The sequence below is a fragment of the Lepidochelys olivacea genome (assembly GCF_965140295.1).
Source record: "Lepidochelys olivacea isolate rLepOli2 genome assembly, chromosome: 7".
Lineage (NCBI taxonomy): Eukaryota > Metazoa > Chordata > Testudines > Cheloniidae > Lepidochelys > Lepidochelys olivacea.
In genome coordinates, this window is record NC_140417.1 from 94419823 (window position 1) to 94444011 (window position 24189).

A 24189-nucleotide genomic window follows, 5' to 3' on the forward strand; every position below is an offset into this window, starting at 1 on the left:
AGGAGACTGCACTCCTCTAACATGTTATATAGATTTATACACTTCTCGATGAAGAAGCTGTAAAGAGCTCTCTACCTTTATAGGCCCTCGAACAGGATGTCAGTTAGAAACATCATAGTTTTCCACAAATGCAGGTTAGGCAGGATTCAGATAATCTATCGCTTTTGCAGCTATGAAACAGGGGCTCATACTTGATTTTGGCAAGAGGAAAACACAAGACCATCTCCTCAGTTTCAAATCTGGAACTGATTAAGTGGAGTGATGAGCTAATTACGAGTAGTGCTCCAAATCAGTGACAGAGGCAGGTACTGTTTGCATTTTCATTTGATGTGATAAATAGTCCGTCCATGAAGAACGAAAGTTGAAATCAAGGAATCTTGGGATCATAACCCCAGCCAAAGTAAATTTTCATGCACTTGATACAGACAATTCACAATTCTATTGTTTTTATATATATATATATATGTATAAAATCACATGCTGTTTTATTTATACTCATATATTATTGTTTTTAACTGAGGCAACAGGCCTCATACGAATTATTAAAACAAAATATGTCCCATAAGTTTGGGGCAGATGGGTGGTTCAGGAAGGTTGGGGTCTCTCTGGGTATAGATGGCTGAGTGAGCTGTGAAATTCAGTGGGACTGTGGGTCCCTAGAGATAGGAGGCTGAGGAGTGCAGTGAGATTCAGTAGCATTGGGGATGCAGCGAGATTCAGTGGTGTTGGGGGGTACCTGGGGATAGGCGGTTGGGGTACAGTGACAGTCAGTGCGACTGGGGATCTCTCTTCGGGGTGGCAGTGAAGTGACAATAGGGTTGGGAATTTAGTGGCAGTGGGATTAAGGGTCTCAGCGGTTGGCGTGCAGTGACAGTCAGAGGGTTTGGGCGTATCACTCTGGGGTTGGGGTGCAGTGACAGTGGGATTGGGGGTCCATGAGGATAGGGGTCTGAGGTGCAGTGACAATCAGAGGGGTTGGCTGTGTCTCTGGGATTTGGAGTCTCTATGGGACTCTGGAGATAGAGGACTGAGGGTGCAGTGACAGTTTGTGGGGATGAGGGGGTCTCTCTCAGGGGTGGGGTGCAATGGGAATAGGGCTGCAGTGAGCGGGGTTGGGAGTCTCTCTGTGTCGATGGGATGCAGTAACAGTGGGGTTGAGGGGTCCCTCTCTGGGGATGGGAGTGCAGTAATGGTGCCGGTGCCTTGACAATGGGGTTAGTGATGTCTCTCTGGGGATGGAGGTACAGTAGGGGTCTCTCTCTGGATATGGGGGTGCCATGACAGTGAGGGTGGGGATGTCTGGCGGAGGGGGTGCAGTGATATTCTGTGGGGAATGGGGAGTTTCAGTGAGTTCTAGGGCCTGTGTCAGGGTGCTGCCTCTGACCTCCCATCCCTTCCTACCCTGTCCCTCCCTGTTGGCCCAGCTCCGAGCCTATCCCTAACAGGGTGCTGGGCAGCCAGGGCAGGGTATTTGCCCCCTCCCTGGCTGGAGCACTCCAGAGCTGCTGTCTGCCACTCCTTAGATTCCTGCAGCTCCCAGCCCCCGGCTTGATTGGCCCCCTCCCCCAGGGACATCAAACCTACTTGTGATGGCAGACGGGCCAATACGTGGCCAGGAGGCAGTGACTCAGTGTAGGAGGCAGTGACTCAGGTAGTGTTCTGTGCTCCTCGGTGACTCTTTGAGCTTTCAGAGTTTTGCTCCTAGGTCTCATCCCCTACTCCCGCACACTTTAAGCCCTGCTTTCCTTGTTGCTTAAGTTAAGGCTGAAAGCCAACTTGAAGAATGGGGTCATTTTGGACCTCCAGAGGGCACGTGCGGAGCAGGAAACAAGCTGTGAAAGCCACGCACTTAAAGACAGCTTATTTGAAGGGACTGCAAAAAGGTAGATAAGTTTCTTCATCATTGACATCACAATGATACTGCAGAAAAGATCTTTGTGCCCTTATTTCTTCTCACCACTTGGGCTGAGAGAGAAAGAGAGGCAAATGCAGAACCTCAAAGTCAGCTGTCAGCAAGTAAATGGAGGAGCCACCTTTCATATAAATATTTGTAGTTTTAAAAAGGAAGCTGCATGTTATTTTTAAACTAAAGCTTCCTTATCTATATTCAGAAATGTTGTTAAAGCAGTCAAAGTTGTTCATTTTGAAAACTGTTGCACAGCAAGCTGTGAAGAATACATATATTCAATAAAAGCTTTTACTTAACTTTTCATAATCTTTTATGGCTTGATACAACACTATCAGAACACTAGAGGGCATCATTCCACACAAAAAGTACCTTCTTGCTAATAATAAAAAAGCTATGAGAAGCTACTCACTACAGAGTTGACACTGAGTTAAATATCCCACCTAATCAAATAGAACTACCAACACTTCTCCAGATACTCCAAATGAAGCTATGCAGATTAAAACTCACTTCTCAGCTCATCTGAGCTATTACAAGACATCTGTCATATACTTCCGTCATGCATAGTATCACTCATACACATTATATCACAGATCACTTTACAGCTGCTTACAGTGTAACTACATGTAATATATTTGAGTTACAATATATCAAACAGGCAGTATCTGTGGATGTGGTGGGTACACAATTCTTAAAATTACTAAATTTCAGATACAATGAAAAGTGGGAAGCAAAAGGATTAGGATTTTATTAAAGAAAGAAAAGATTAGAAGTTTTAGACATACAGAGGAAAAAACAGTGAGTGAGACACTATGTACTGCCCACTATTGTGAAACAAAGGAGAAACAGGTTTCAGAATAGCAGCAGTGTTAGTCTGTATGCTCAAATAAATAGGTTAGTCTCTAAGGTGTCACAAGTACTCCTTTTCTTTTTAAAGGAGGAATAGAAACACATCTCTTAGTTGAGATTATAGCCATTCACAGGACAACTTTATTTTTGTCTCTGGTAAATTCACCTTTGGGTGTTGGAAAGTCTTACTAAGAAGCCTGTAGCAGGAGTGGAGAGACTCAGGTGTCTAATCATTCTCACAATCTAGAAGGAAGACTGCACACAAAAAGATGTTGATTTAAAAAAGATAAAATCAACAAAGGAAGAAACTCCAGCAACTTTCAGCTGAACAACAACATTCAAAGGACTGAAATTAAATGATCAAGACCCAGTGGAAAATAATTGCCAAGACAAACTTATTAGAAAAAGTGTAAACAAAATTAATAACTCTCCAAAAAGAATAATTTATAATAAATCTTTACAGTGTTTAAAAAAGTGTTGCAATTTACTATTCCTCTTAAGATTTATAAATGGGTAATTGGTCTAATTTTTAACAATACCTCACATTCACAAAGAGAAACACCTTTAGGAGTCTGTGGAATGTTAAGTTTTTGGACAGAACTGCTTCCTTCCTAGGGATCTAAGCATTAGTATTTATATGTTCTAACAGCAGCAGAATGGGAGAAGCAAATGTATACTTTAAGAATTGGTGGACTGTTTAGAAAATCTGGAAGATGCATGATATTTTAACTTTTATATAAGTTAGGATAGTGTGTGGAAAGAAAAGAAAAGAAAAGAAAAGAAAAGAAAAGAAAAGAAAAGAAAAGAAAAGAAAAGAAAAGAAAAGAAAAGAAAAGAAAAGAAAAGAAAAGAAAAGAAAGGCAGGCACATGGTTGTGCCCATGGACAGAATTGTAATAGTACTCATTGGAACAGTACTGAGAGGTAAATCTGAGACCTGAATACATCAGAAGTCTAATGGGATGTCCTAGTAGTGTATAACTATGACCAACGATGGTCAATTTTTGTTTACGACTTTGTTTAATATTTATTCATTTTAGGTGGAATTCCTTTATTTCCAGACCCTTCCACCACTACCCAGTTTGAGACAGAGTGTTGGCATTGTTGTGATAATATCATGAGCAGAGCAGCAGCAACAGGGAGGAAAGAGAAACTCACAACTGCTAGGACTCTCCCTGTACAAGCAACAAGATTGATATACCCAATATCTGCCCTAAGATGACAATTTTAGGGGGAGGAACTCTGAGATGCTGGTACTGAGGACCAGGAAAAAGAACCTGGAATACTGGGGGAGAAACGTGCAAGAGGCTTGGCTAAGGCAGAAGAGGAATTAAAGGAGGGTAATGTAATTATTGAAAATCAGCATAGGTCTATGGGAAATAGATCCTGTTAAACTAACTTGATATCTTTTTTGATGAGGTTACAAGTTTGGTTGATAAAGATAATAGAGTGGATGTAATATATTTAGACTTCAGTAAGGCATTTGACTTGGTACTGCATGACATTTTGTTTAAAAAACTAGATCAATATAAAAGTAACATGGCACACATTAAATGGATTGAAAATTAACTGATAGATCTCAAAATGTAACTGTAAATGTGGGATCATCTTTTAGTGAGGCTGTTTCCAGTAGGGTGCTGCAGTTCTTGGCCCTAAACTATTAAATATCTTTATCAATGACCTGGAAGAAAACAAAATCATAATAACAAAGACAGGCTACTGATTCAGAGCAATCTAGATCACTTGGTAAACTGGCCACAAGCAAACAATATGGTTTTAATATGGCTAAATGTAAATGTACACATCTGGGAACAAAGAATGTAGGCCATACTTACAGGAAATGAGGGACTCAATCCTGAGAAGCTGTGACTCTGAAGAAGATTTGGGGGTCAAGGGTGGATAACCAGCTGAACGTGAGCTCCTAGTGTGACTCTGTGGTCAAAAGAGCTAATGGATCTTGGGATGCATGAAAAGGGGAATCTCGAATACAGTTAGAGAGGTTATTTTATCTCTATATATAGCACTGATGCAAACGCTGCTGGAATACTGCATTCATTTCTGGTGTCCACAATTCAAGGAGGATGTTGATAAATTGGAGAGGGTTCAGAGAAGAGCCACAAGAATAATTAAAAGGATTAGAAAGGGATAGATAATAAGACAGAAAATATCATGTTGCCGCTATATAAATCCATGGTACACCCACATCTTGAATACTGCATGCAGACGTGGTCACCCCATCTCAAAAAAGATATACTGGAACGGAAAAATGTTCAGAAAAGGGCAACAAAAATGATTAGGGGTATGGAACGGCTGCCATTTGAGGAGAGATTAATAAGACTGGGACTTTTCAGCTTGGAAAAGAGACGACTAAGGGGGGATATGATTGACATCTATAAAATCATGACTGGTGGGGGGAAAGTAAATAAGGAAGTGCTATATACTACTTCTCATAACACAACAACTAGGGGTCACCAAATGAAATTAATAGGCAGCAAATTTAAAACAAACAAAAGGAAGTATTTTTTCCACACAACACACAATCAACCTATGGAACTCCTTGTCAGAGGATGTTGTGAAGGTCAAGACTATAACAGGGTTCAAAAAAGAATAGATAAGTTCATGGAAGATAGGTCGATCAATAGCTATTAGCCAGGATGGATAGCGATGGTGTCCCTAGCTTCTGTTTGCCAGAAGCTGGGAATGGGCGACAGGGGATGAATCACTTGATGATTACCTGTTCTGTTCATTTCCTCTGGGGCACTTGGCATTGGCCACTGTTGGAAGACAGGATACTGAGTTAGATGGACCTTTGGTCTGACTCAGTATGGCCATTCTTATGTTGAAAACATATCTTATAGCAATAGACTCACGGAGCTTGATCTATTTATCTTAACAAAGAGAAGGTTAAGGGGTGATTTGATTATAGTCAGTAAGTACCTATATGGGAATCAAATATTTAATAATGGGCTATTCAGTCTAGCAGAGAAAGGTATAACACGATGGCTGGAAGTGGAAGGTAGACAAATTAAGACTGGAAATATGGCATAAGTTCTGAATGGTGAGAGTAATTAATCATTGGAACAATTTACAAAGGGTCACGGTGGATATTCCATCACTGACAATTTTTAAATAAGGATTAGATGTCTTTGTAAAAGATCTGCCCTAGAAATTATTTTGGGGAAGTTCTATTTCCTGTGTGATTTAGGAGGTCAAACTAGATGGTCACAATGACTTAGAATCTATGAACTATCAGTGGGGTCAGTTACAACTTTTGCAGAGCAGCAAGGGGAGCTGACAGGGTAGTACCTTTCCATTAGTAATGCCCTACCTTCCACCACCTTTCCCTCCGTCCCCTGGAGGGGCTGAAAATTTCAAACCCGCTAGTTGCATTGCCATAGAGGACTTTCATTTCCTGATTACACCAGATCTATGAAGCAACTCAAAAACGTGCATACACATATTCCTTCTAGTGCACTGACAATCATTTACTTAGTGCCAATCAGTTACATCTACGTAAACATAGTGAAGATAATGGGGATCACACACATCTGAACACTATGAAGATGATGGGATTGTGCATATGTAACAGAAAGGATAAGTTGGACTGTAGAACTTTTATTACTGTAGGGGATGTATGACGTGACTTTCACAGAATCATAGACATGTAGGGCTGGAAGGCACCTTAAGAAGTCATCATGTCCAAGACTCCAGCCCCCTGCACTGTGGCAGGACCAATTAAACCTAGACCATGCCCGACAAGCGTTTGTCCAACCTGTTTTTAAAAGCCTCCAGTGATGGGGATTCTACAACCACCCTTGAAAGCCTATACCAGTGATTAACTATCCCTACAGTTAGGAAGTTTCTCCAAATATCTAACCTAAATCTCCCTTGCTGCAGACTGAATATATTACTTTTTGTCCTACATGGAAATCAAGTGATCACAGTCTTCTTTATAACAGCCCTTACATATGTGAAGACTTATCAGGTCCCCCCAGTCTTCTTTTCTCAAGACAAAACAGTGCCCAGTTTTTTTAACCTTTCCCCAAATGTCAGGGTTTCAAACCTTTTAACATTTTTGTTGCTCTCTTCTGGAGTCTCTCCAATGTGTCCACATCTTTCCAAAGGGTGGTGCCCAGAACTGGACACAGTACTACAGCTGAGGCCTTCTCAGTGCCGAGAGGGACAATTACCTCCCATGTCTTACACACAACATTCCTGTTAATACACACTAGAATAGTATTAGCCTTTTTTTCAACTGCACCACATTGTAGACTTATATTTGCGATCCACTAGAACCCCACATCCTTCTCAGCAGTACTACTGCGTAGCCGGTTATTCCCCATTTTGTAGCTGTGCATTTGATTTTTCCTTCCTAAGTGAAGTATTTTGCTAGGGTTGGCAACCCTCCAGATTTGGCCTGGAGTCTCCTAGAATCAGCATCAATCTCCCAGTGACTACTCAAAGTAATCCAGGCAATTTTAACAAGATATGTTAAGAAAATGACATTATGTCATGTTGGGGGGAAAAAAATCTCCTGGAATAGCTGCAGTCAGAGTTGGCAACCCTATACTTTGCATGTTATTGAATTTCATATTGTTGAATTTATACCAATTCACTCATTTGTCAAGATCATTTTGAATTCTAATTCTGTCCTCCAAACTGCTTGCAACTCCTCAAATAGAGTTCCAGCGCTGAAAGTTAGGAAAAAACACTTTTTAAAAACTCAAACTGATCCGTTTTGACATAGAAGTCACAGACAAACAAGGAACTCCACAGTGACATTTTGACAGTCATTTTCAAAGTGAAATTTTAAAAAGAAAACACTTATTTAACACACTGTGCATGTCCAATATGGTATTTTCTCATGTCAGTAACTTCTCGTGTGAAGCAATTTTGCATGAAAGCTACAGAGGCTCTTCATGACTCTCTACACCTCTATACGCACACAGGGCCATCCTTAGGCATACGCAGCATACACAGCTGTGTAGGGCATCTGAAAATTTGGGGCACCACTGGAAGAACAAATAAGAGCAGGTCAGCTCCCACACAGCCCGCACACCCTGCATTGTCCTTAGGCAGGGGCCTTATTCACAGAGCTGAAGGCGCCAGCATGGCGCATTCTGCGTGAGGGAGAGGGTACGAGTGTCTCTGCGGGAAACTGTGACTCTCAGCCACCGTGAGGCGGGCTGGGCGGCTTGGTATCCTTTAGTGCCTCCCCCCTCCCTGGCATCGGCTGAAAGCCAGGGCTGCCGCATTGCCTGCTGCATACGAAGCTCAGTGTGTGTCAGCATTAGGGCGGGGTTCTTCTGGAGGTCCATGGGAGGTAGTGGCTGTGTCCCAACTTGGGCATAGGGGCACCAGTTTAATAATACTGTGTAGGGCCCCATAAATCCTAAGGATGGCTCTGTATGCACATCGCAAAAAAAGGCCAAATGGATTTGTATAAACTACAGACACATATACACAGTTTCTCATTTGAGAAAAAGCTGAAGTTTTACTTTGAGTAAGCTATAAAATAAAGCCATTTAGACCCCAATCTTGTACTGTGATTTCAGCGGGGCTCAGTGCAGGCACAGTACTCTGCCCTAACAGAGCCCCACTGCAATTACAATGCAGGATTAGGGCCTCAGAACGGAAATGCCATCTCAAACACAACTGTAGTGTCACTAATGTGATACTATATCACACATTAAATGTAAACGCCAATTTCACAGGAAAAACTGCAATTTCCTTTGTCCTATAATATACAAAGATATTCTGTGTTTACAGAAACTGCAAACTTTGTGTTATTTTTTTCCATGGAGTAATTTTATGTAGTTTGCTGCATACACCCTTAAAATGCTTTATAAAATAATGACCACCTGTTTCCTGTAATTCAACAAAAGTTATTCTAATAAGCACATTTCTTAATACCTAATCAGACTTTCTACTGCCACACACTACCTAAGGGCCCAATTCTGCCATCCTTATTTATAAATACATGTCACTATTCTATTTAAAAGATCACATTATACGCCAGAACAATGCAGAACTCAAGCTAAGGCCAAATCACAAAAACGATTTTATTAATTTTAGCTTAGCCGTTATGCTTTACTTGCCTTGTTTTCCTGTATGTACAATTTCTGTGAATTGTTCTCACTAATAGTATCCTGTTTCTATGAGCAGGAAAGGGCTGAGTACGGTTTGTTAGTTAACATTACTTCCTATAACCAGGGTCAATATTCTGTAGTAGTGACACTACAGCAGACATTGTTCACTCTGGATAAGCAATGTATCACGCTGATGGCTGTTAATGGACATCCTCTGTAGCGAAACATGAACTGATAATCAGTAAACCCAGATTTGCAATAGACTTCCTCCTTCCTGTTTTTACATTGCTGACCAAGGAGATGTCTCTTCCTGCTAAGCTTTTGTGCTACTTAGTGATGTATGAAATGAGAGATTGAAAAACAAGCACGGCACTACTTTTTTAATTTCCTGCTGTACTGATGCACAATAAAAGACACTAGAAAAAATGCTGCTCCTGTGGAACTCCCCCTAATTTCAGCAGTAGCTACATGCATGTAAACAAGAACAAAGTTTCCCCTTTGTTTGGAATACATATGTTCACAAAATGGAGGTAGCAGGGAAGATCCTGTAATCATAGATACTAGGAAGCAAAGTGCGTAAGGCAACATATTCACCAGTTAGTTCCACAGACTACAACCCAAACCACATTCAATATCAGGAGTACTGGATTTGTATATAAATAAAAGTTTGCACTTCTAGGTAGCTTTAAAGGGTTAATCCATATATTTTTAGTTACACACACAGTAGTGATGCAACACAATACCAATGATATACCTGAAATACATTCATGATATTTTCATCCTTTGGACAGACAGTTTAAACTCCTTCATAGATTTTCACCACAATACCACCTATCCATTATACTCTCTCTGGAACACTCTCACACTAGCATCAACTTCCTGGAAACCACGATCAGCTTTTCAACAATGGAACCCTACAGAAAACCATATATAAGAAACCCACAGATCATCAAACCTACTTTCATAGACCCTATAACCACCCCAACCGCACCTACATCCAGGTACTCAGATACCACAAAATATGCTCTGAGGATAAAGTCCAGGATATGCACCTTAACACACTTAAAACAACTTTCACCGAAAAGGACACTCCACCAGAGAATTGAATAATGACAGGTTTCAGAGTAGCAGCCGTGTTAGTCTGTATCCGCAAAAAGAAAAGGAGGACTTGTGGCACCTTAGAGACTAACCAATTTATTTGAGCATAAGCTTTCGTGAGCTACAGCTCACTTCATCGGATGCATTCAGTGGAAAATACAGTGGGGCCAACCAAGACTGGGGCCCATTGTGCTCTGCTCTATACAAAGATATAGGGTCCCTGCCCAATAAGAGTGTACTCTAAATAGCCAAGACAGACAAAGGGCAGGAGGAGAAAAACAGAGGTACAGAGAGGTTAAGTGACTTGCCTGAGTTCATACAGCACATCGATGGCAGAACCAAGGCTAGAATCCAGGTCTCCTAACTCCCAATCCAGTGCTCTATCCACTAGACCATGCTTCCTCCCAAGGAAGGACTACGGGAAATAATGTGACATAAAGCACCTCCCAGAATCCATGAAAACCTAAATGTCCATGGGGTTTGTGTCACGGAGATGAAATATTCTGTTGTTTGCAGAAATCACAAATTTTTTTGTGAAAAATGAACAGCCTTTCTACAGATGGGTATAAGTCCTTCAGAAGTGAGTCCCTATTTACACAAAAAGAAAAGGAGTACTTGTGGCACCTTAGAGACTAACCAGTTTATTTGAGCATAAGCTTTCGTGAGCTACAGCTACAGCTCACGAAAGCTTATGCTCAAATAAACTGGTTAGTCTCCAAGGTGCCACAAGTACTCCTTTTCTTTTTGCAAATACAGACTAACACGGCTGTTACTCTGAAACCTATTTATACAGAATGCTCTGCTGCTCATGTGAAAAGCATGGAAGAAGAAAATGTGTTTTCTTATTAGTGTACTGTTCCATAAAATGTAATGTGAAGAGATTCAACTGTTTGCGACCTTTTTTAGCACCACTTACAGTCACTGGACATGATTTCTGTTTTAGAGATTGTGAAATACTCTAATTTACAGGTCAAAAATAGCCTTATCTTGGACCAAATTACATTGATATTTATGCAGTGAAAGTATAGGGGTAACTGCAAAGTCTCTTAAAGAACTGTCTGAGAAACACATATAGAAAGCTACACTTACTACTTTGCTGGTTAGTGCATTCACTGACAGGTCTGTAGCTAGGCAAGTGTCAGAACACATCAGATTTGTGCAGGATGGGAAACTGTGTATTCTCTTTGGTCATAGAAGACCCTTAACGTGGGATGGTATCATATAGGAAATAAAATCAGCATTAGGAATAAAATAGCAAAGAAGAGTTCAAATCAAAACTAGTTTGTCTAAATGTAGATGATGCAACAGTGAATGAGTTGTTCAAAGATGTGCAGGCCAAGTTTAGATTAGATATTCCTCAGTGATGTTGTGCACTGCATCAACCATAAACTGAGCTTGGTATTCTGGATCTATAAAAAGTTTATCCCTATTTCCTTAAAAGTCTGAATGTGTTTTGAAAGACATTTTCAGATTTTACTATTTAAGTCCCAAAGCATGGCAACAACTCCGAGCTGTTGCTGATGCCTCTGAAGTTACAATGAGATATTTCAGAAGCATCCAACAAGTTCCCGGATTGCTAGTCAGGTCAGGGTTCTGAAGGCAGTGATCAAAAATTGTAATTTGGCTGTCACCCATTTGGAAAATAGTGAAAGGACCAAGTTAGAGGCTGATGTAGCCCACGTTAGGGGTGTTTTTAAGGCACACTGTGTGTGCTATATTCCACAATCCATTATATGCAGCACTTGAAAAAATTACCATACGAACTAATCAGAAGACAAAACTTAGTAGTCAATACAAAAAATGAGGATAGCAATTCCAGTGAGGTTTGGGACAGTGTCCTGGTGAGAAGTGTAGTCCTACTCCCCAAGCTACCCTGGGGAAATGGAGGGTTCTGAGTCCTTTCCACAGTGCTATCCTTGGACCCTCTTTGGGCTAGGATCTTTGGTATCAGCCTCTTGCTAACTGCTCTCTGAAATCTGCAGTCTCTGTCTCTTAGAAGAAGGAAGACAAAGCTTCTTTTCTTCCCCTCTCCAATCTCAGAGCCTTCCTAATACGGGCTATTGTAAGGAAGGGAGCAGCCAGTCCCTGATTCGAAGAGGCAATAGTTTAATACAGATGAATGTACAACTGTCACTGTGGAAGGATTTCTTCTTAATCTGAGGTACACGTGAATTCTACAATATTACTGTATTTGAAAATTATCTTACTGAAGTCCATAAATTGTCCTGCCTTTTGTCAACACACTGTACTTTCAGTTTCATAACATGACATGAAAGAGGGACTGGTCATGAACATTCTATAGAGATTATGATGTTTTGACAAGGAGATGCTATGTACTTTGTCAAATCTATAGGGTTTGGATAGTGTTCTGTAGAGTAGAATTGGCTGTTCAGTGAATATGACATGCACACTGTGGTTGCTGATCCTCAGCTGCAGCTAAGAAGCATTCATTACAAGTTAGGAAAGACAATGCAAAGATGGTTTAAGCAACCTTTGATCCCTTGATCTTGAGACCACTCTGCACCAATTTGGTTCCTTTGTGCAAGTTAAAGTATATTCTGGTAGCTTCTAGGCTGCTCCAATTTGTGCCAAAAACCCAAAGAGGTTATTACAGCAGCTGGAGATCACTAGATGCAGGGACACCACTGCCATGCCCCCTTCCTTCTAATCATATTACTTGCACTGACTCTGAGGAGCAGAGATGGTGTAGGAGCCATTAGACAGGTTCTATGCTATTTGAGGATCCCACTACACTGTGGTGATCCTCCTAAGACTCACTAAGCAGGCTTTAAGGCTTCTTTGCACTAGTAAAACAGATCAAAGCTGTCCTGCTATAAGGGAGAATCAAATGTGCACAATACCAGTTTTTCTTGCCATTTCTTGAACAAATCTTTGGAAATAGAGCATAGCACTGCTGTATACCTTAAAAATCAAAATGGGTGACATTCCAGAAATAATAGGACTAGAGACACATAGCTAAGGACCTTTTAGCAATACGTATGTTCTGTAAGAAAACTGATATCCACTGAGGGAACAAGTCGCACCCACATCAGTAAAACATCATTAACATACAAGATATAAGAAGCAGGAGTAGCAGTGGCACTGGCAGGGAATCCTGTCTCCTTCATTCAGCAATTGAGGTTTCAAAGAATAGATATTCTATCCAGCAGTAGAGAGCAGACATGGAGCGTGAGGACCTGATTTTATGGAGTCAGAATGCCTATTGTAGTCAATGGGGATTTTGCCTGAAAAAAGATTGCAGGCTTGGGCTCCAAGTGATAATATCTTAACAGACACAGATATTCCTGTGCCCTTTCAAGAGGCTTGCTCAAAGGAAAGTATATAACCTGTTTAAAAATGCCTTTAGAATGAGAGTCGGATGCTCACAGATTATGAAGATTTAAAATTCCTTCAATGTAAGGTTTATTACTTATACACATTAGCTAGCTACACATATCTGTAGCCTTAACAGAATGTCTAGTGAGCAGCAGCATCGGCATTGGAGTTGTCTGTCACTAGACTTGGGATGATAGCATTGGATGGTATACAAACAATCAGGCTGGGGATTTTTTTTTTCTGATCACATCTATGAGCAGATAAGATGTCAGATGTGGTTATCCAATGACAAAATGCGGTTGCCCTAATATCTGGCCTGTGGACTCATTGTTGCAGGAAAATTAAAATGAAATATTGTTACTGATATGATTGTCTAAAGGCATTGTTCTATGTTCAGCTTGTTCTGTTTTGGGCTATGGAGACAGAGCTGTTCTCATTTGTATTCTCTTATTTTTATTGTCTATCACTTGATTTTACATTTAGCTTTGTTCTTGATTAAATAAAAGAGAACATAAGAACAGCCATACTGGGTCACGCCATGGTGGATCTTGCCCAGTATGTTGTCTCCAACAGCGGTCCATACCACAATTTAAGGAGGAGTGAACAGAACAAGGCAATTATGGTGAGATCCATCTCTGGCTTTCACACCTTGCTTCTGGTATTTAGAGGTTTTGGATCGCCCCGAATATAGGGCTGCATCCTTGGCCATCTTGGCTAATAGCTGTTGATGGAACTATCCTCCATGAACTTACCCAGTTCTTTTTTGAACCCAGTTATATTTTTGGCCATCACAACATCCCATGGAAATGGGCTCCATAGTTTAGTTGTGTGAAGAAGTACTTCCTCTTGTTTTTATCAAATCTGCTGCCTATTAATTTCATTGAGTGAGCTCTGTTTTTTGTATTGTGTGAAAGGGTAAATAACACTTCTCTATTGATTTTTTCCACACAATTCATGATTTTATAGATTTCTATCATACCCCCTTTTAGTTGTCTCTTTTCTAAGATGAACAGCCCTAATCTTTTTAGTCTCTCCTTGCACAGAAGTCATTTAATACCTCTGATCTCTTTGTTGCCTTCTCTGAACCTTTCCCAGTTCCACTATATTCTTTTTGAGACGGGACAACCAGAACTGGACACACTATTTAAGGAGTAGGTGTACCATGGATTTATATAGTGTTGTTATAATATTTTCTGTCCTATTTTCTATCCTTTTCCTAATAGTTCCTAACATACTGTTAGCCTTTTTAACTGCTGCTAAGCACTGAGCAGAAGTTTTCAAAGAAGTATCCATGGTGACTCAAAGATCTTTCCTGAGTGGTAACAGCTAATTTAGAACACACCATTGCATATTTATAGTTGAGTTTATTTTTTCCAGTGTGCCTTAGTTTGCACTTATCAATGCTGAATTTTGTCTGCCATTTTGTCACCCAGTCACCCAGTTTTGTGAGATCCCTCTGTAAATCCTTGCAGTCTGCTTTGGACTTAACTATCTTGAACAGCTTTCTGTCATATGCAAACTTTACTACTTCACTGTTAATCCTCTTTTTCCAGATTATTAATGAATAATGCTGAACAACACAGGTCCCAGTAGAGATCCTTGGGGTACTGCACTGTTCACCTCTCTCCACTGTGAAAACTGACCATTTATTCCTACCCTTTGTTTCCTGTCTTTCAATCAGTTACTAATCCATGAGAGGAATGCCTCTGCCTCTAAATTCAAAGGAGAGGAATGCCGCTGTCTCTAGACTCTGACAACCATGGGCCTGAGGTAGAACTGAGGCTATTTAATAATTTATTTAAATTCAAGAAAAAATTCTAATACCTAAATATTACCAATTGTCTATCTGGTTTGAAATCGAGGCCAAATCATTTGGTGGGAGAGGGGTAAGGTTGGTCCAGTGTAAGTTGTGCAGATAATAATGAATGATGCATTATAAAACAGCAGTTGGGAACCAGCTGAATCCCTTAACTATTCATTTCCAGAACTTTAAATGTAGTTTTGTTTTTAAAAGGTGTCCATTTTTGCAAAGGGAGTGTAATACCTTTGTGTGTTGGCTGAATGCCTTTGAAATATTTCTCCCTCTGTAAAACTTACCTCCTTTGTAAAGTACTGTCAGACCTACTGATGAAAAGTGCTATATAAGAGTTAGGTATTATTATTATTATTATGCTTTGACAAGTCTCCTGTCCCATTCCAGGCTCCCTTTCCTCCCAGCAATCTTGGATTCCCTCATTCAGAGATCAGGAAGTAAAGCTCCAGGCAGGCCATGTCCCTCCTGGTCCCGCACAATCTCTCCATATCCTGAATACCTGCGACTGTGTGACACCCTTTCTACTACCCCGTTAGACCAGCAGTTGCAACAAAGCCTAGACCAGTGCTTCTCAAGCTATCTGATGTGGGGGACCGGCAATTTTTTTTCCCAATGTGCGCGCAGACCGGCAGCCAATGGCTCACGGACCAGCACCAGTCCGCGGATCACCACTTTGAGTAGCATTGGCCTAGACTGTTCCCCCTCCACAAAAGTACTAAAGATATTTCTCCTCAACAAGGCCAAGAAAACAAGACCTATTTGAAGTTTGCAGGCAGAACCATTTGAGAGCTATGACAGCTGAAAAAATAATTTTGCAGTTATGGTGAGTCAAAAATTTTCTGAATGTTATCAAACCACCAGAAAAAAATCTACCAAAGTATGAGACATGGCAACATTTCAGGGGAATCAGTTTCACTTGGGTGAAATTAGAGGAGATTAACAACTAGTTTCATAGTGGGAAAACTAACTTCAATCTTAAATGTGGAGTGGAGTATTGCTGCTCCTTACTACATCAAGCACCCAGGATAAGGTTTCACAGCATGTTTAAGAGTAGCAGCTGTGTTATTCTGTATTCGCAAAAAGAAAAGGAGTACCTGTGGCACCTTAGAGACTAACCAATTTATTTGAGCATAAGCTTTCCTGAGCTACAGCTCACTTCATCGGATGCAGAGATGAGCTTATGCTCAAATGAACTGGTTAGTCTCTAAGGTGCCACAAGTACTCCTTTTCTTTTTACAGAATGTTTAGGATTTTACCCTGTGACCACTTGTCAACCACAGACTCAAAGATAATAAGAAAAGCTGAGATCGGAAATGGGATGGGGAAGCTGACACCACTTCAAAAGGGAGCATCCCGAATCCCAAAGCCAATGAGGAAACCAGCAGCCAGCCACACCCACCGCCTTTGACAGCTCCCAAATACAAACACACCAACAACTGAAGCCTCGTTTGGTGCCCTTCCTCCCATGCAGACCACGTTAACTTTAGACAGATCGGGACCGCTTTCTGCACCAGAACCAACGCTGTCCCGGCCAGGAGTGGGGTGGGAAGTGACAAGCTAGTCCCCTCTCACGGACCTGCCGTGTGTCTACGAGGGGGCCAGTGCCCAGGCCCTCCAGGGGTGCCTGCCCCGCGCTGGTACAATAACCAGCTGGTCCAGCGAGTCCTGAACGTGCTGGGGTCCCCGTGCGCTACCAGCCTCCGCCAGCGCCTTCCCCCTGACAGCTCCCGCGGCTCCGGCCAGGCCCCGAAAACTCGGGGCAGCGGGGTATGCTCCACGCCGGGGCGCGCCCCTTCCCTCCAAGGCCGGAGGCGGTTCCCAGTGGCCGGGGTGCAGCGCTGCGAGCAGGGCCCCGCCGGGAGCTGGAGGGGGGGGGAAGGGGCTTTGTGAACAGAGGGGCGGCTTGCCCCGAGGGGGCCCCGAGGCTCAGTGGGGGCGAACCCCCAAAGGGCTGCGCCCCGCACAGCATTCGCCGGAGGCTCGGTGTCCCTGGGGCGGAGCTGTCAGTGCGAGGGCCCGGCCCGGCCCCTGGGTCTCGCCGGGCGGGAAGCCCCTCGCCGTCTGCAGACCCGCACCCGCCCCCCGGCCCTGGTGCCTGCCCCTCACCGCAGGGTGGGCCCCACGCAGGCCGTGTCCGTGCTCTCGATCTCCTGCAGGATCCGCTCATGCTCGGGGAGGCTCTCCGCCATCTTGGGTGGGAGGGAACCAGGCAGCGGCGCCGCTGCGGGACGCGCTGGGGAGGCGGCGCTGCAGCCGCTGCCGGCCGGGGACCGGGCTCCCGCGCTCCACGCGCACACCCCGAGAGCTGCCGCCGCTAGCGCCAAGCCCACCCGCTGCCCAGCGGGCTGCTGGGGTACCGGGGGGCAGGGAGACGTGCGCACTCGGAGCTGAGAGGGCGGTGAGGGGAGAGAGCGGGGCCGGGGTTGCTGAGAAGGCAGCGACTGGAGGGGGGAGCAGGGATTCAGCGAGAAGGAACCGGGGCTGCTGGGAGTCGGGAGGATTGGGCAAGGGAAGACTGGAGAGAGGAGTCCAGGGTTAAGAGTGCGGAGGGAAAAGATAAAGAGAGTGTCTGGTTAGATCGCACAAAGAGGGCTCTGCTGATCTGTGTGGCTCTCCGCTCCCAAATGCGGCTGCAAGCTAGAAAACAAGTCTAGCCACTCTTCCCGCCCACGCCAGATAATAATAGTAAATGATCGTATAACATTCAGTCTTGGCACATGTTGGACTATGATGAGTTCGTGAAAAACTAGGGCCCTGGCACCGGCACCTATCCAAATCTTGGCCCACAGCTCCAAATTCTAACGCCCACACTGAGAACCAGTCTAACGGCTCTTACTTCACCAACAATTTTGGACCTTCACACATCCCAGCACACATACGCTACAAAAACACCCTCCAAGCATGTGGATTCTGCTGAATCTGTTACATCCCCTGCTAGGGTGACCCAGATGTCCCGATTTTATAGGGACAGTCCTGATATTTGGGTCTTTTTCTTATATAGGCTCCTATTACCCTCCACCCCCATCCCGATTTTTCACATTTCCTGTCTGGTCACCCTATCCCCTGCTCATAAATTCCAGGGCCACTCCTACTGCACCAAAAATTCTGGACCCTGATGCATCCTTGTGCATAGGTGCTTCAAACACCCAGGTATTGCCCAATCCAACAGTTTGGTATTGGGTTTTGTTGTTGTTTTTGTTTGTCTGTTTGTTTTGCTATTCATCTCTAAATTCTACAATATAAAGAGATCACTTATAGCTCCTCCAAGGCCCTTTTAAAAATCTGGTCCCCTATTACACTCTAGAACAGGAGCACTTAAAAAAATCAAAATATGGACCAGAATCCAGGAAGGTCCATTTTTCATCTAGATCCCCAGGCCTTTTTACATTCTAAACAGACAGCAAGTGTAGCTATCTTTTTTAAATCAAATAAATCTGTATCCAGTTTACTTGTGTTTCAGAGAGGCCATGATAACTTTGGAGATGGGTGAAAGAATGAGCTAGACCTTTTGGATCCAGAGCTATATGCTAGTGTCGAGTAGACTTAGAGACCTGCAGCCAAAATTTGCTAGATCCAACAAGACCTAGGTGCCAGATATGTGTTTTTGTGTTGCTTTTGCAGCAGGATTTATTGGAACTTGGATTTTTGTGTTCAAGCAGAAATAAAAACATGTGTTGTCTATTTTGACAGTACAAGTTGGAAGTCTCAACCAAAAATGATAGGATCCAGCAAGCTCCAGATGCTGGCTATGTGTCTTTGTGGTGCTCTTGACCAGGGATGCAACAGCGTTTCATGTTGCAGTGGAATTAGAGCAGCTAGTAGTATTTTTCTCTTTAGCTAGCAGAAATTTTGTATTTGGGATAAAAATATTACAAGCTGGGATCCACTAAGATCCAGGTGGGGTCTTTTTGGTGGGGTTTTTTTGGTGCTGCCAGATCAGTTTTCTAGTTCTAGATTTCTTTGGTGCGATATTATTTTTTATTTATTTTCACTGGGAACTGCTTCATTTTTCTCTGTTTAGTTTAGAGAACTTGGCAGATTGGGGATAAAAATTTGCAAGATTCAGTTGGATCTGTGTACCAGATATGTGTTTTTCCACTGCTTTTGGGCTCAGATACATCATGGTCCTTATTTTAGCAGAGAAGTAGGAGCTGCTACACTTGATTTCTATTTTGATTGTACATCTGGGTTTTGGGGGAAAAATTGCCAAGGTCCGTGGACCAGACCTGGCTTTTTTACAGTGCAAAGTTATCTCTTCACAAATGAAAGCCAGCTTTTGAAAATTTGGTCCTTAAAAGTGGCTTGTTTGTTTTTGGCTTTTCCTAGACTAGAAAAGCTAACCTTTGCTAACAGCAGGTATTAACACTGTGTGTAACTGAACCAGCCCAGAATGTGCATTAGCTACAATTGTGTTCAGCACCATTTCAGTAACTGTAATTAAACCACCATCAAGCGCTAGGCCACAGTTAATGAAACAGTACTGAACACGGTTTGGATGTTGTCTACACTTGCAGCTACATCATGTTCAGCTTTGGTTCAGCTGAACCTATTGGTGACAGCCATAGTCAGCAACAGGTAGTTTTTCTAAGTGTGGACAAGCTCCTACAAAGTACAATTCGGGCAGTGATACAGGAGGGAGATAACTCAGAGGGGGAAACTATTTTCAGGTTTTAGGTACTTTTCCTATATTATTTCCCTGTAGAAATCATTGCTATATAGTAAAATTCTTCCTACATTCCTTTTTTTCCATCACTCAAGTTATTTACAGAACAGGGTGACAGATGCAAGTTTCAGGAAAAATTAAATTTATTTCTAAATGAAGATATATGGTTTCTCTCTTTAGTCTAATCCTTACTGCAAACGGACATACACAGTACCAGACAAGGTATTTTTAACACTCTGCTGCAGACACCAACAATAAAGCTAAACATACAATCTTTAATATATAAGCTTCATGTCCATGAAAATGCAATAAAATGTAAATGCATTATTTCTAATTTTTTCAAAGACATTTAGGAATTTCACTAAATAAAACTTGAGTGCATGTAGATGCACTTTGATAATAAAGAAGGGTAGTGTCTGTCTAAAATATGTGAATTAAAAGTCATTCACCTATTTTTTCAAGCATGTAGCTGATGGCATTGGCTGATAAATTAAAAGCATTCCATTATGGAAAACCAGTGATTGGTTCTTGTTTTCATTTATAAAAGTAATTTCTTGCTTCATGGAGCACTAGTGGTAAGTCTGTAAAGACACCCCTTGTCCTGCTGAGAATGGGCTCGGTATAGGCTTTTAGTCTATGCTTGTTCCTTTAGGGCCCAATCCTACTCCCATTGAATTCAAAGGAAGTTTTCTTATGGATTTCAGTGTGTGCAGGATTAGGCCTCTAGTACCTGGGGGTGAGGGAAACAACAGCCTAAGAATAAAACAAATCCATTTTATACAATATGATATGATATAACTGATGCCTACCTTAAACTGGTTCCAAGAGGCAGCTCAAATGACTCAATCTCAGCAAAGACATTGTCATATATTTGATCTTTGTTTTCTTCTGAATAAAGCTCCCGCAAGTGTAGTTTGCTTTTTCTAGCCATTGCGGAGCGTGAAACAGTTCTAACTTCAGGACAGGACTTTTATTCTGTTTACTGTCATTACCAGAATGAATCTGTAGTCAGCAAAACCAGCAGTGAAAAATCAGACCCTGGGCTGACCTCGTGATTCCTGAGGACTTTGTGTCCAAGAACGCTGCGCAGCTGCTCTTTTCCTGTCTCCTCTAGTAATGTGCAGATTACACTGTACCCACTTCATTAATGTCTTTTCTTGAAGATGGACTTATTATTTTTAGGGAAACTTTGTTATCAAAAGCATTGAATAGTTCATTAACACATTTAAAACATTTCACTGATGATAAATATTTCAGATGAAAGGGGACACCAAAAACCTGAAATTTAGTTATCTTCAAAACACGATTTACAAGTAGTTTCAGACAGGAAACCTACCTTTGAGTCCCTCTGTCAATTTTTGTGCATTTGAAATCACATTTTCCTATTTTCCAAATGTTTGTCTTTTCCCTGTTGCTTTGTGAAAGACTCACACAAACAGAAAACTGTTAGGAAAAAGGGCTGTGAAATGCAAATGTACACTAAAAAAGCAAAGAAAATGTTTATGCTTTAATCTCTTTCAGTTTAGTAATTTTATATGTCATTTGTACAGTAACAGGTAAACTATTCAGATAGAAATGAGGTTTTTAAGTTGATGGTGTCCATTCGTGCTATAAACAAAATTCACACCAATTCATTATGCAGGCCCCAATCTTGCCTTGAGAACCTAGTGGGTAGACTCCTGACTCTGCTCTGAGCACCACTGATTTCAAGTCATTGTCTGACCATTAATCTACAGCAAGGAAAATATCTGGTACAACTTCCTCAAATGAATCTCAATCTCATCCAGTTTTGTCAAACTTGAGAATAGAGTGCCAAATTCGTTGAGAAACAAACAACTGGAAGCCTAATGCTGACAAGCAGTGTTGTGTGGAAAGGGCAGTCTTTTTATAGCTTATCTATTTTGGTATCTCACTCAGAGACTTAAATAAAAACTTGATTTAGATCCCAATCCTGCTCCTGCTGAAATGAATGTGTTACCATTACGTCAATAAGAGCACGACTGAGCCCTGATTGCTAGGATCTTTTAGGAAAGTTGTTATGTGCAGCAGAAATCCCAAAAATTTAGCAGGAATCTCTTTATTATAAATCCTGTGCTGTTTTCAGACAACTGTCTCTTGCACGAGCTTCTTCTTTACTTGTTGTCTTTATTCTGTAAATAAAAGTTAACTGCTCTGTAATAATTATTTCAGGTGCTCACTATTGTGTAACAGCTAGTGTTTGGGATTCATCTTTTGTATCATTAACAGATAATACACACTTGTGATTGACCCATCCAGCCACTGGATGTCACACAAATGCAGATGAAAGGATGGCTTGACTAACAGTTGTAATCTTGCACTATCAGAAGGGAGATTAGGTATTAACTTTTAAAATAATTGAGGACATTAAAAAGTTAGTTTAATAATTACAAAAGTTATTAAAATGATTAGTTAGTGGCCTGAGTCACAGCTACATTTCCCGGTTTTGTCCACTTACTACCTTTCTGATTCAAGGTCAAAAGATGTAATAACTGAAACCGCAGGACTCTGTCTTCCATTAGATCCAGCTACTTCTCTTGTAGGACTGTATCTAGAAATCAATGTGGTTAATTTTTATGAGGGTCTCTGCAGCCATCCTCACAGCTATGTTACTGGCCATCCTTGGAAGATAAGCGCACCTACTGTTGATGAATGGATTCGTTGGATTTGGTACATTCTTACCATGTAATGAACAAATTAACTTTTTGCTTGTTAGACAGCTATCTGGGCTGTATTAAGTACATGAAATTAATGGGCCTATTTACAGACTAAGGTACTACTCAAAAATCGGGACCATAAGTTTATTTTTAAAAGACATCGAGGCTATGGGGCCCAATCCTAGAAAGTATTGTGTCCATTCAATCCCATTGACTGAAATGGGAATTGAGAGCACTATGTACATTGCCAGTTCTAGCCCACTGTATATTAGGGTATGCATGGAGAAACAAGCAGAGTTGGTGCTCTGATTATTTTTGTAGCTTTTTCTCCTACTTTTGTTTTGAGCTGGTTTGAGTTAATGTTCATAGCTGTACATATAAACCAGTGGAAAATATCTAATCATCACAAACATTTTGATGGTAAAGTTATAGGGCTTGTCGTCACTTCATTGTTAGCTCAAGGTATAATTCAGGCTTTGCCCCAACCTGACTCACATCCACACACAAAAAGCTCTAGCCTCTCAAGTGAAATGGTGAATGGGTAGTTAGCCCAGTGGGGGGAGTGGGTTGAAGCTTGAGCTAGTAATGTAGTGGGAATGCAACTTATGATCCACTCAAGTGCTGAGAGTCCCTCAATGCCTCTTGCAAAATTCCCACCAGCGGTTATTTGTTGCACCTTTGCCTTCTGACCAGAAGTTAGCTCCTCCCAGGATACACACCCCACTTCAGCAGTCAGATCTTGCCTTATATGAAGCTCTGCGTACCTGTAGCATTTGTTCTAGCTTTGCTATTCCACTTGGTTCAGTCTGGTGGTGAGTCGGGGGGAAACCCTTCTTCTCAGAGTGTGGCTAGCTGGTCTGAGGCTGACACCAAGCTGTTCAGCTGTGGTGTGATACCAGCAGGACTTATGATTACACCCTGGACAGCTCAAGGGCCCCTGGGGAAGTCTGTGGGTAACCAACTGTGCAGGGGTGCTGGAACAATTTTTATAGTGGGGGTGCTGAGAGCCATTGAACCCAAAATGTAAACCCTGTACATAATGGAAACCACTTCAAGCTAGCACCCACCGCACCCTTAGTCCAAGCACCAGGCACCTGTGGATGACTCCGAGCCACAGCTGTCATCAGCTACAATGGCTTCAGTGCTGACACTCATCACGGGGGCCACAGCCATTCTGCCCTCACCCACAACTCTGGGGAGGTGATGGGGAAACAGGTCGGGGAAGAAAGGGCCAGGAAGGAAGCAAAAGAGGAACTAGCATTGCCTCAGCTAGGTGAGGACTCAATTCACTATTACTGTAATGGTTCAGTGGGAAATGGCATAAAAGACCCATCACTATCTGTAGAGAACTAACCGGATGATGTTGCGTGATGGAGGGCAGGCAAATGCTGGTTGTAGCTTCCCTACTGGGCACAGAACCACCATTTCCATACACCCTAGCATCCCTCCATCCCCACCCCTTGGCATCCAATAGTGATGCTCTATATTCCCTGCTGGATGTGACAATTGCCATTCCTGCACCCTCCCCCCAGAATCCACTACCCCCACTCCACAGCATACATGTGCGGTCCAAGTTGGATTTCGAGACCTGGGGAAAAATTAAATATTTCAACTGAGCGTTACTGTAAAGCACACTGCTGCATGCAAGGGTGCTGGAACAGTTTTTATAGTGGGGGTGCTAATGATGGAAACCATTGAAACCACATTTTTGGTGTTTGTTACTACTAATTCAAGCTAGGGGGTGCAGCAGCATGCCTAGTT

At 42.1% G+C, this 24189-nt stretch overlaps 1 protein-coding gene across 5 annotated transcripts in view; it reads right to left on the reverse strand.

Moving 5' to 3' along the window:
* Positions 1 to 20698, reverse strand: part of EXOC6 (exocyst complex component 6) — a 182031-nt gene extending 161333 nt beyond the window's left edge. For 2 of the 5 annotated variants that reach the window (XM_084634111.1, XM_084634109.1), the window contains exon 1: positions 17197 to 17312. In XM_084634111.1, coding sequence (XP_084490237.1) covers positions 17197 to 17279 — 83 coding nt within the window. In that variant the 5' untranslated portion in view covers positions 17280 to 17312. Of the gene's footprint in view, positions 1 to 17196; positions 17313 to 20562 lie in introns of those variants that run through there. The other 3 variants (XR_014712418.1, XM_084634108.1, XM_084634110.1) reach the window with 3 other exon arrangements.
* Between the last annotated feature and the right edge of the window lie 3491 nt (positions 20699 to 24189).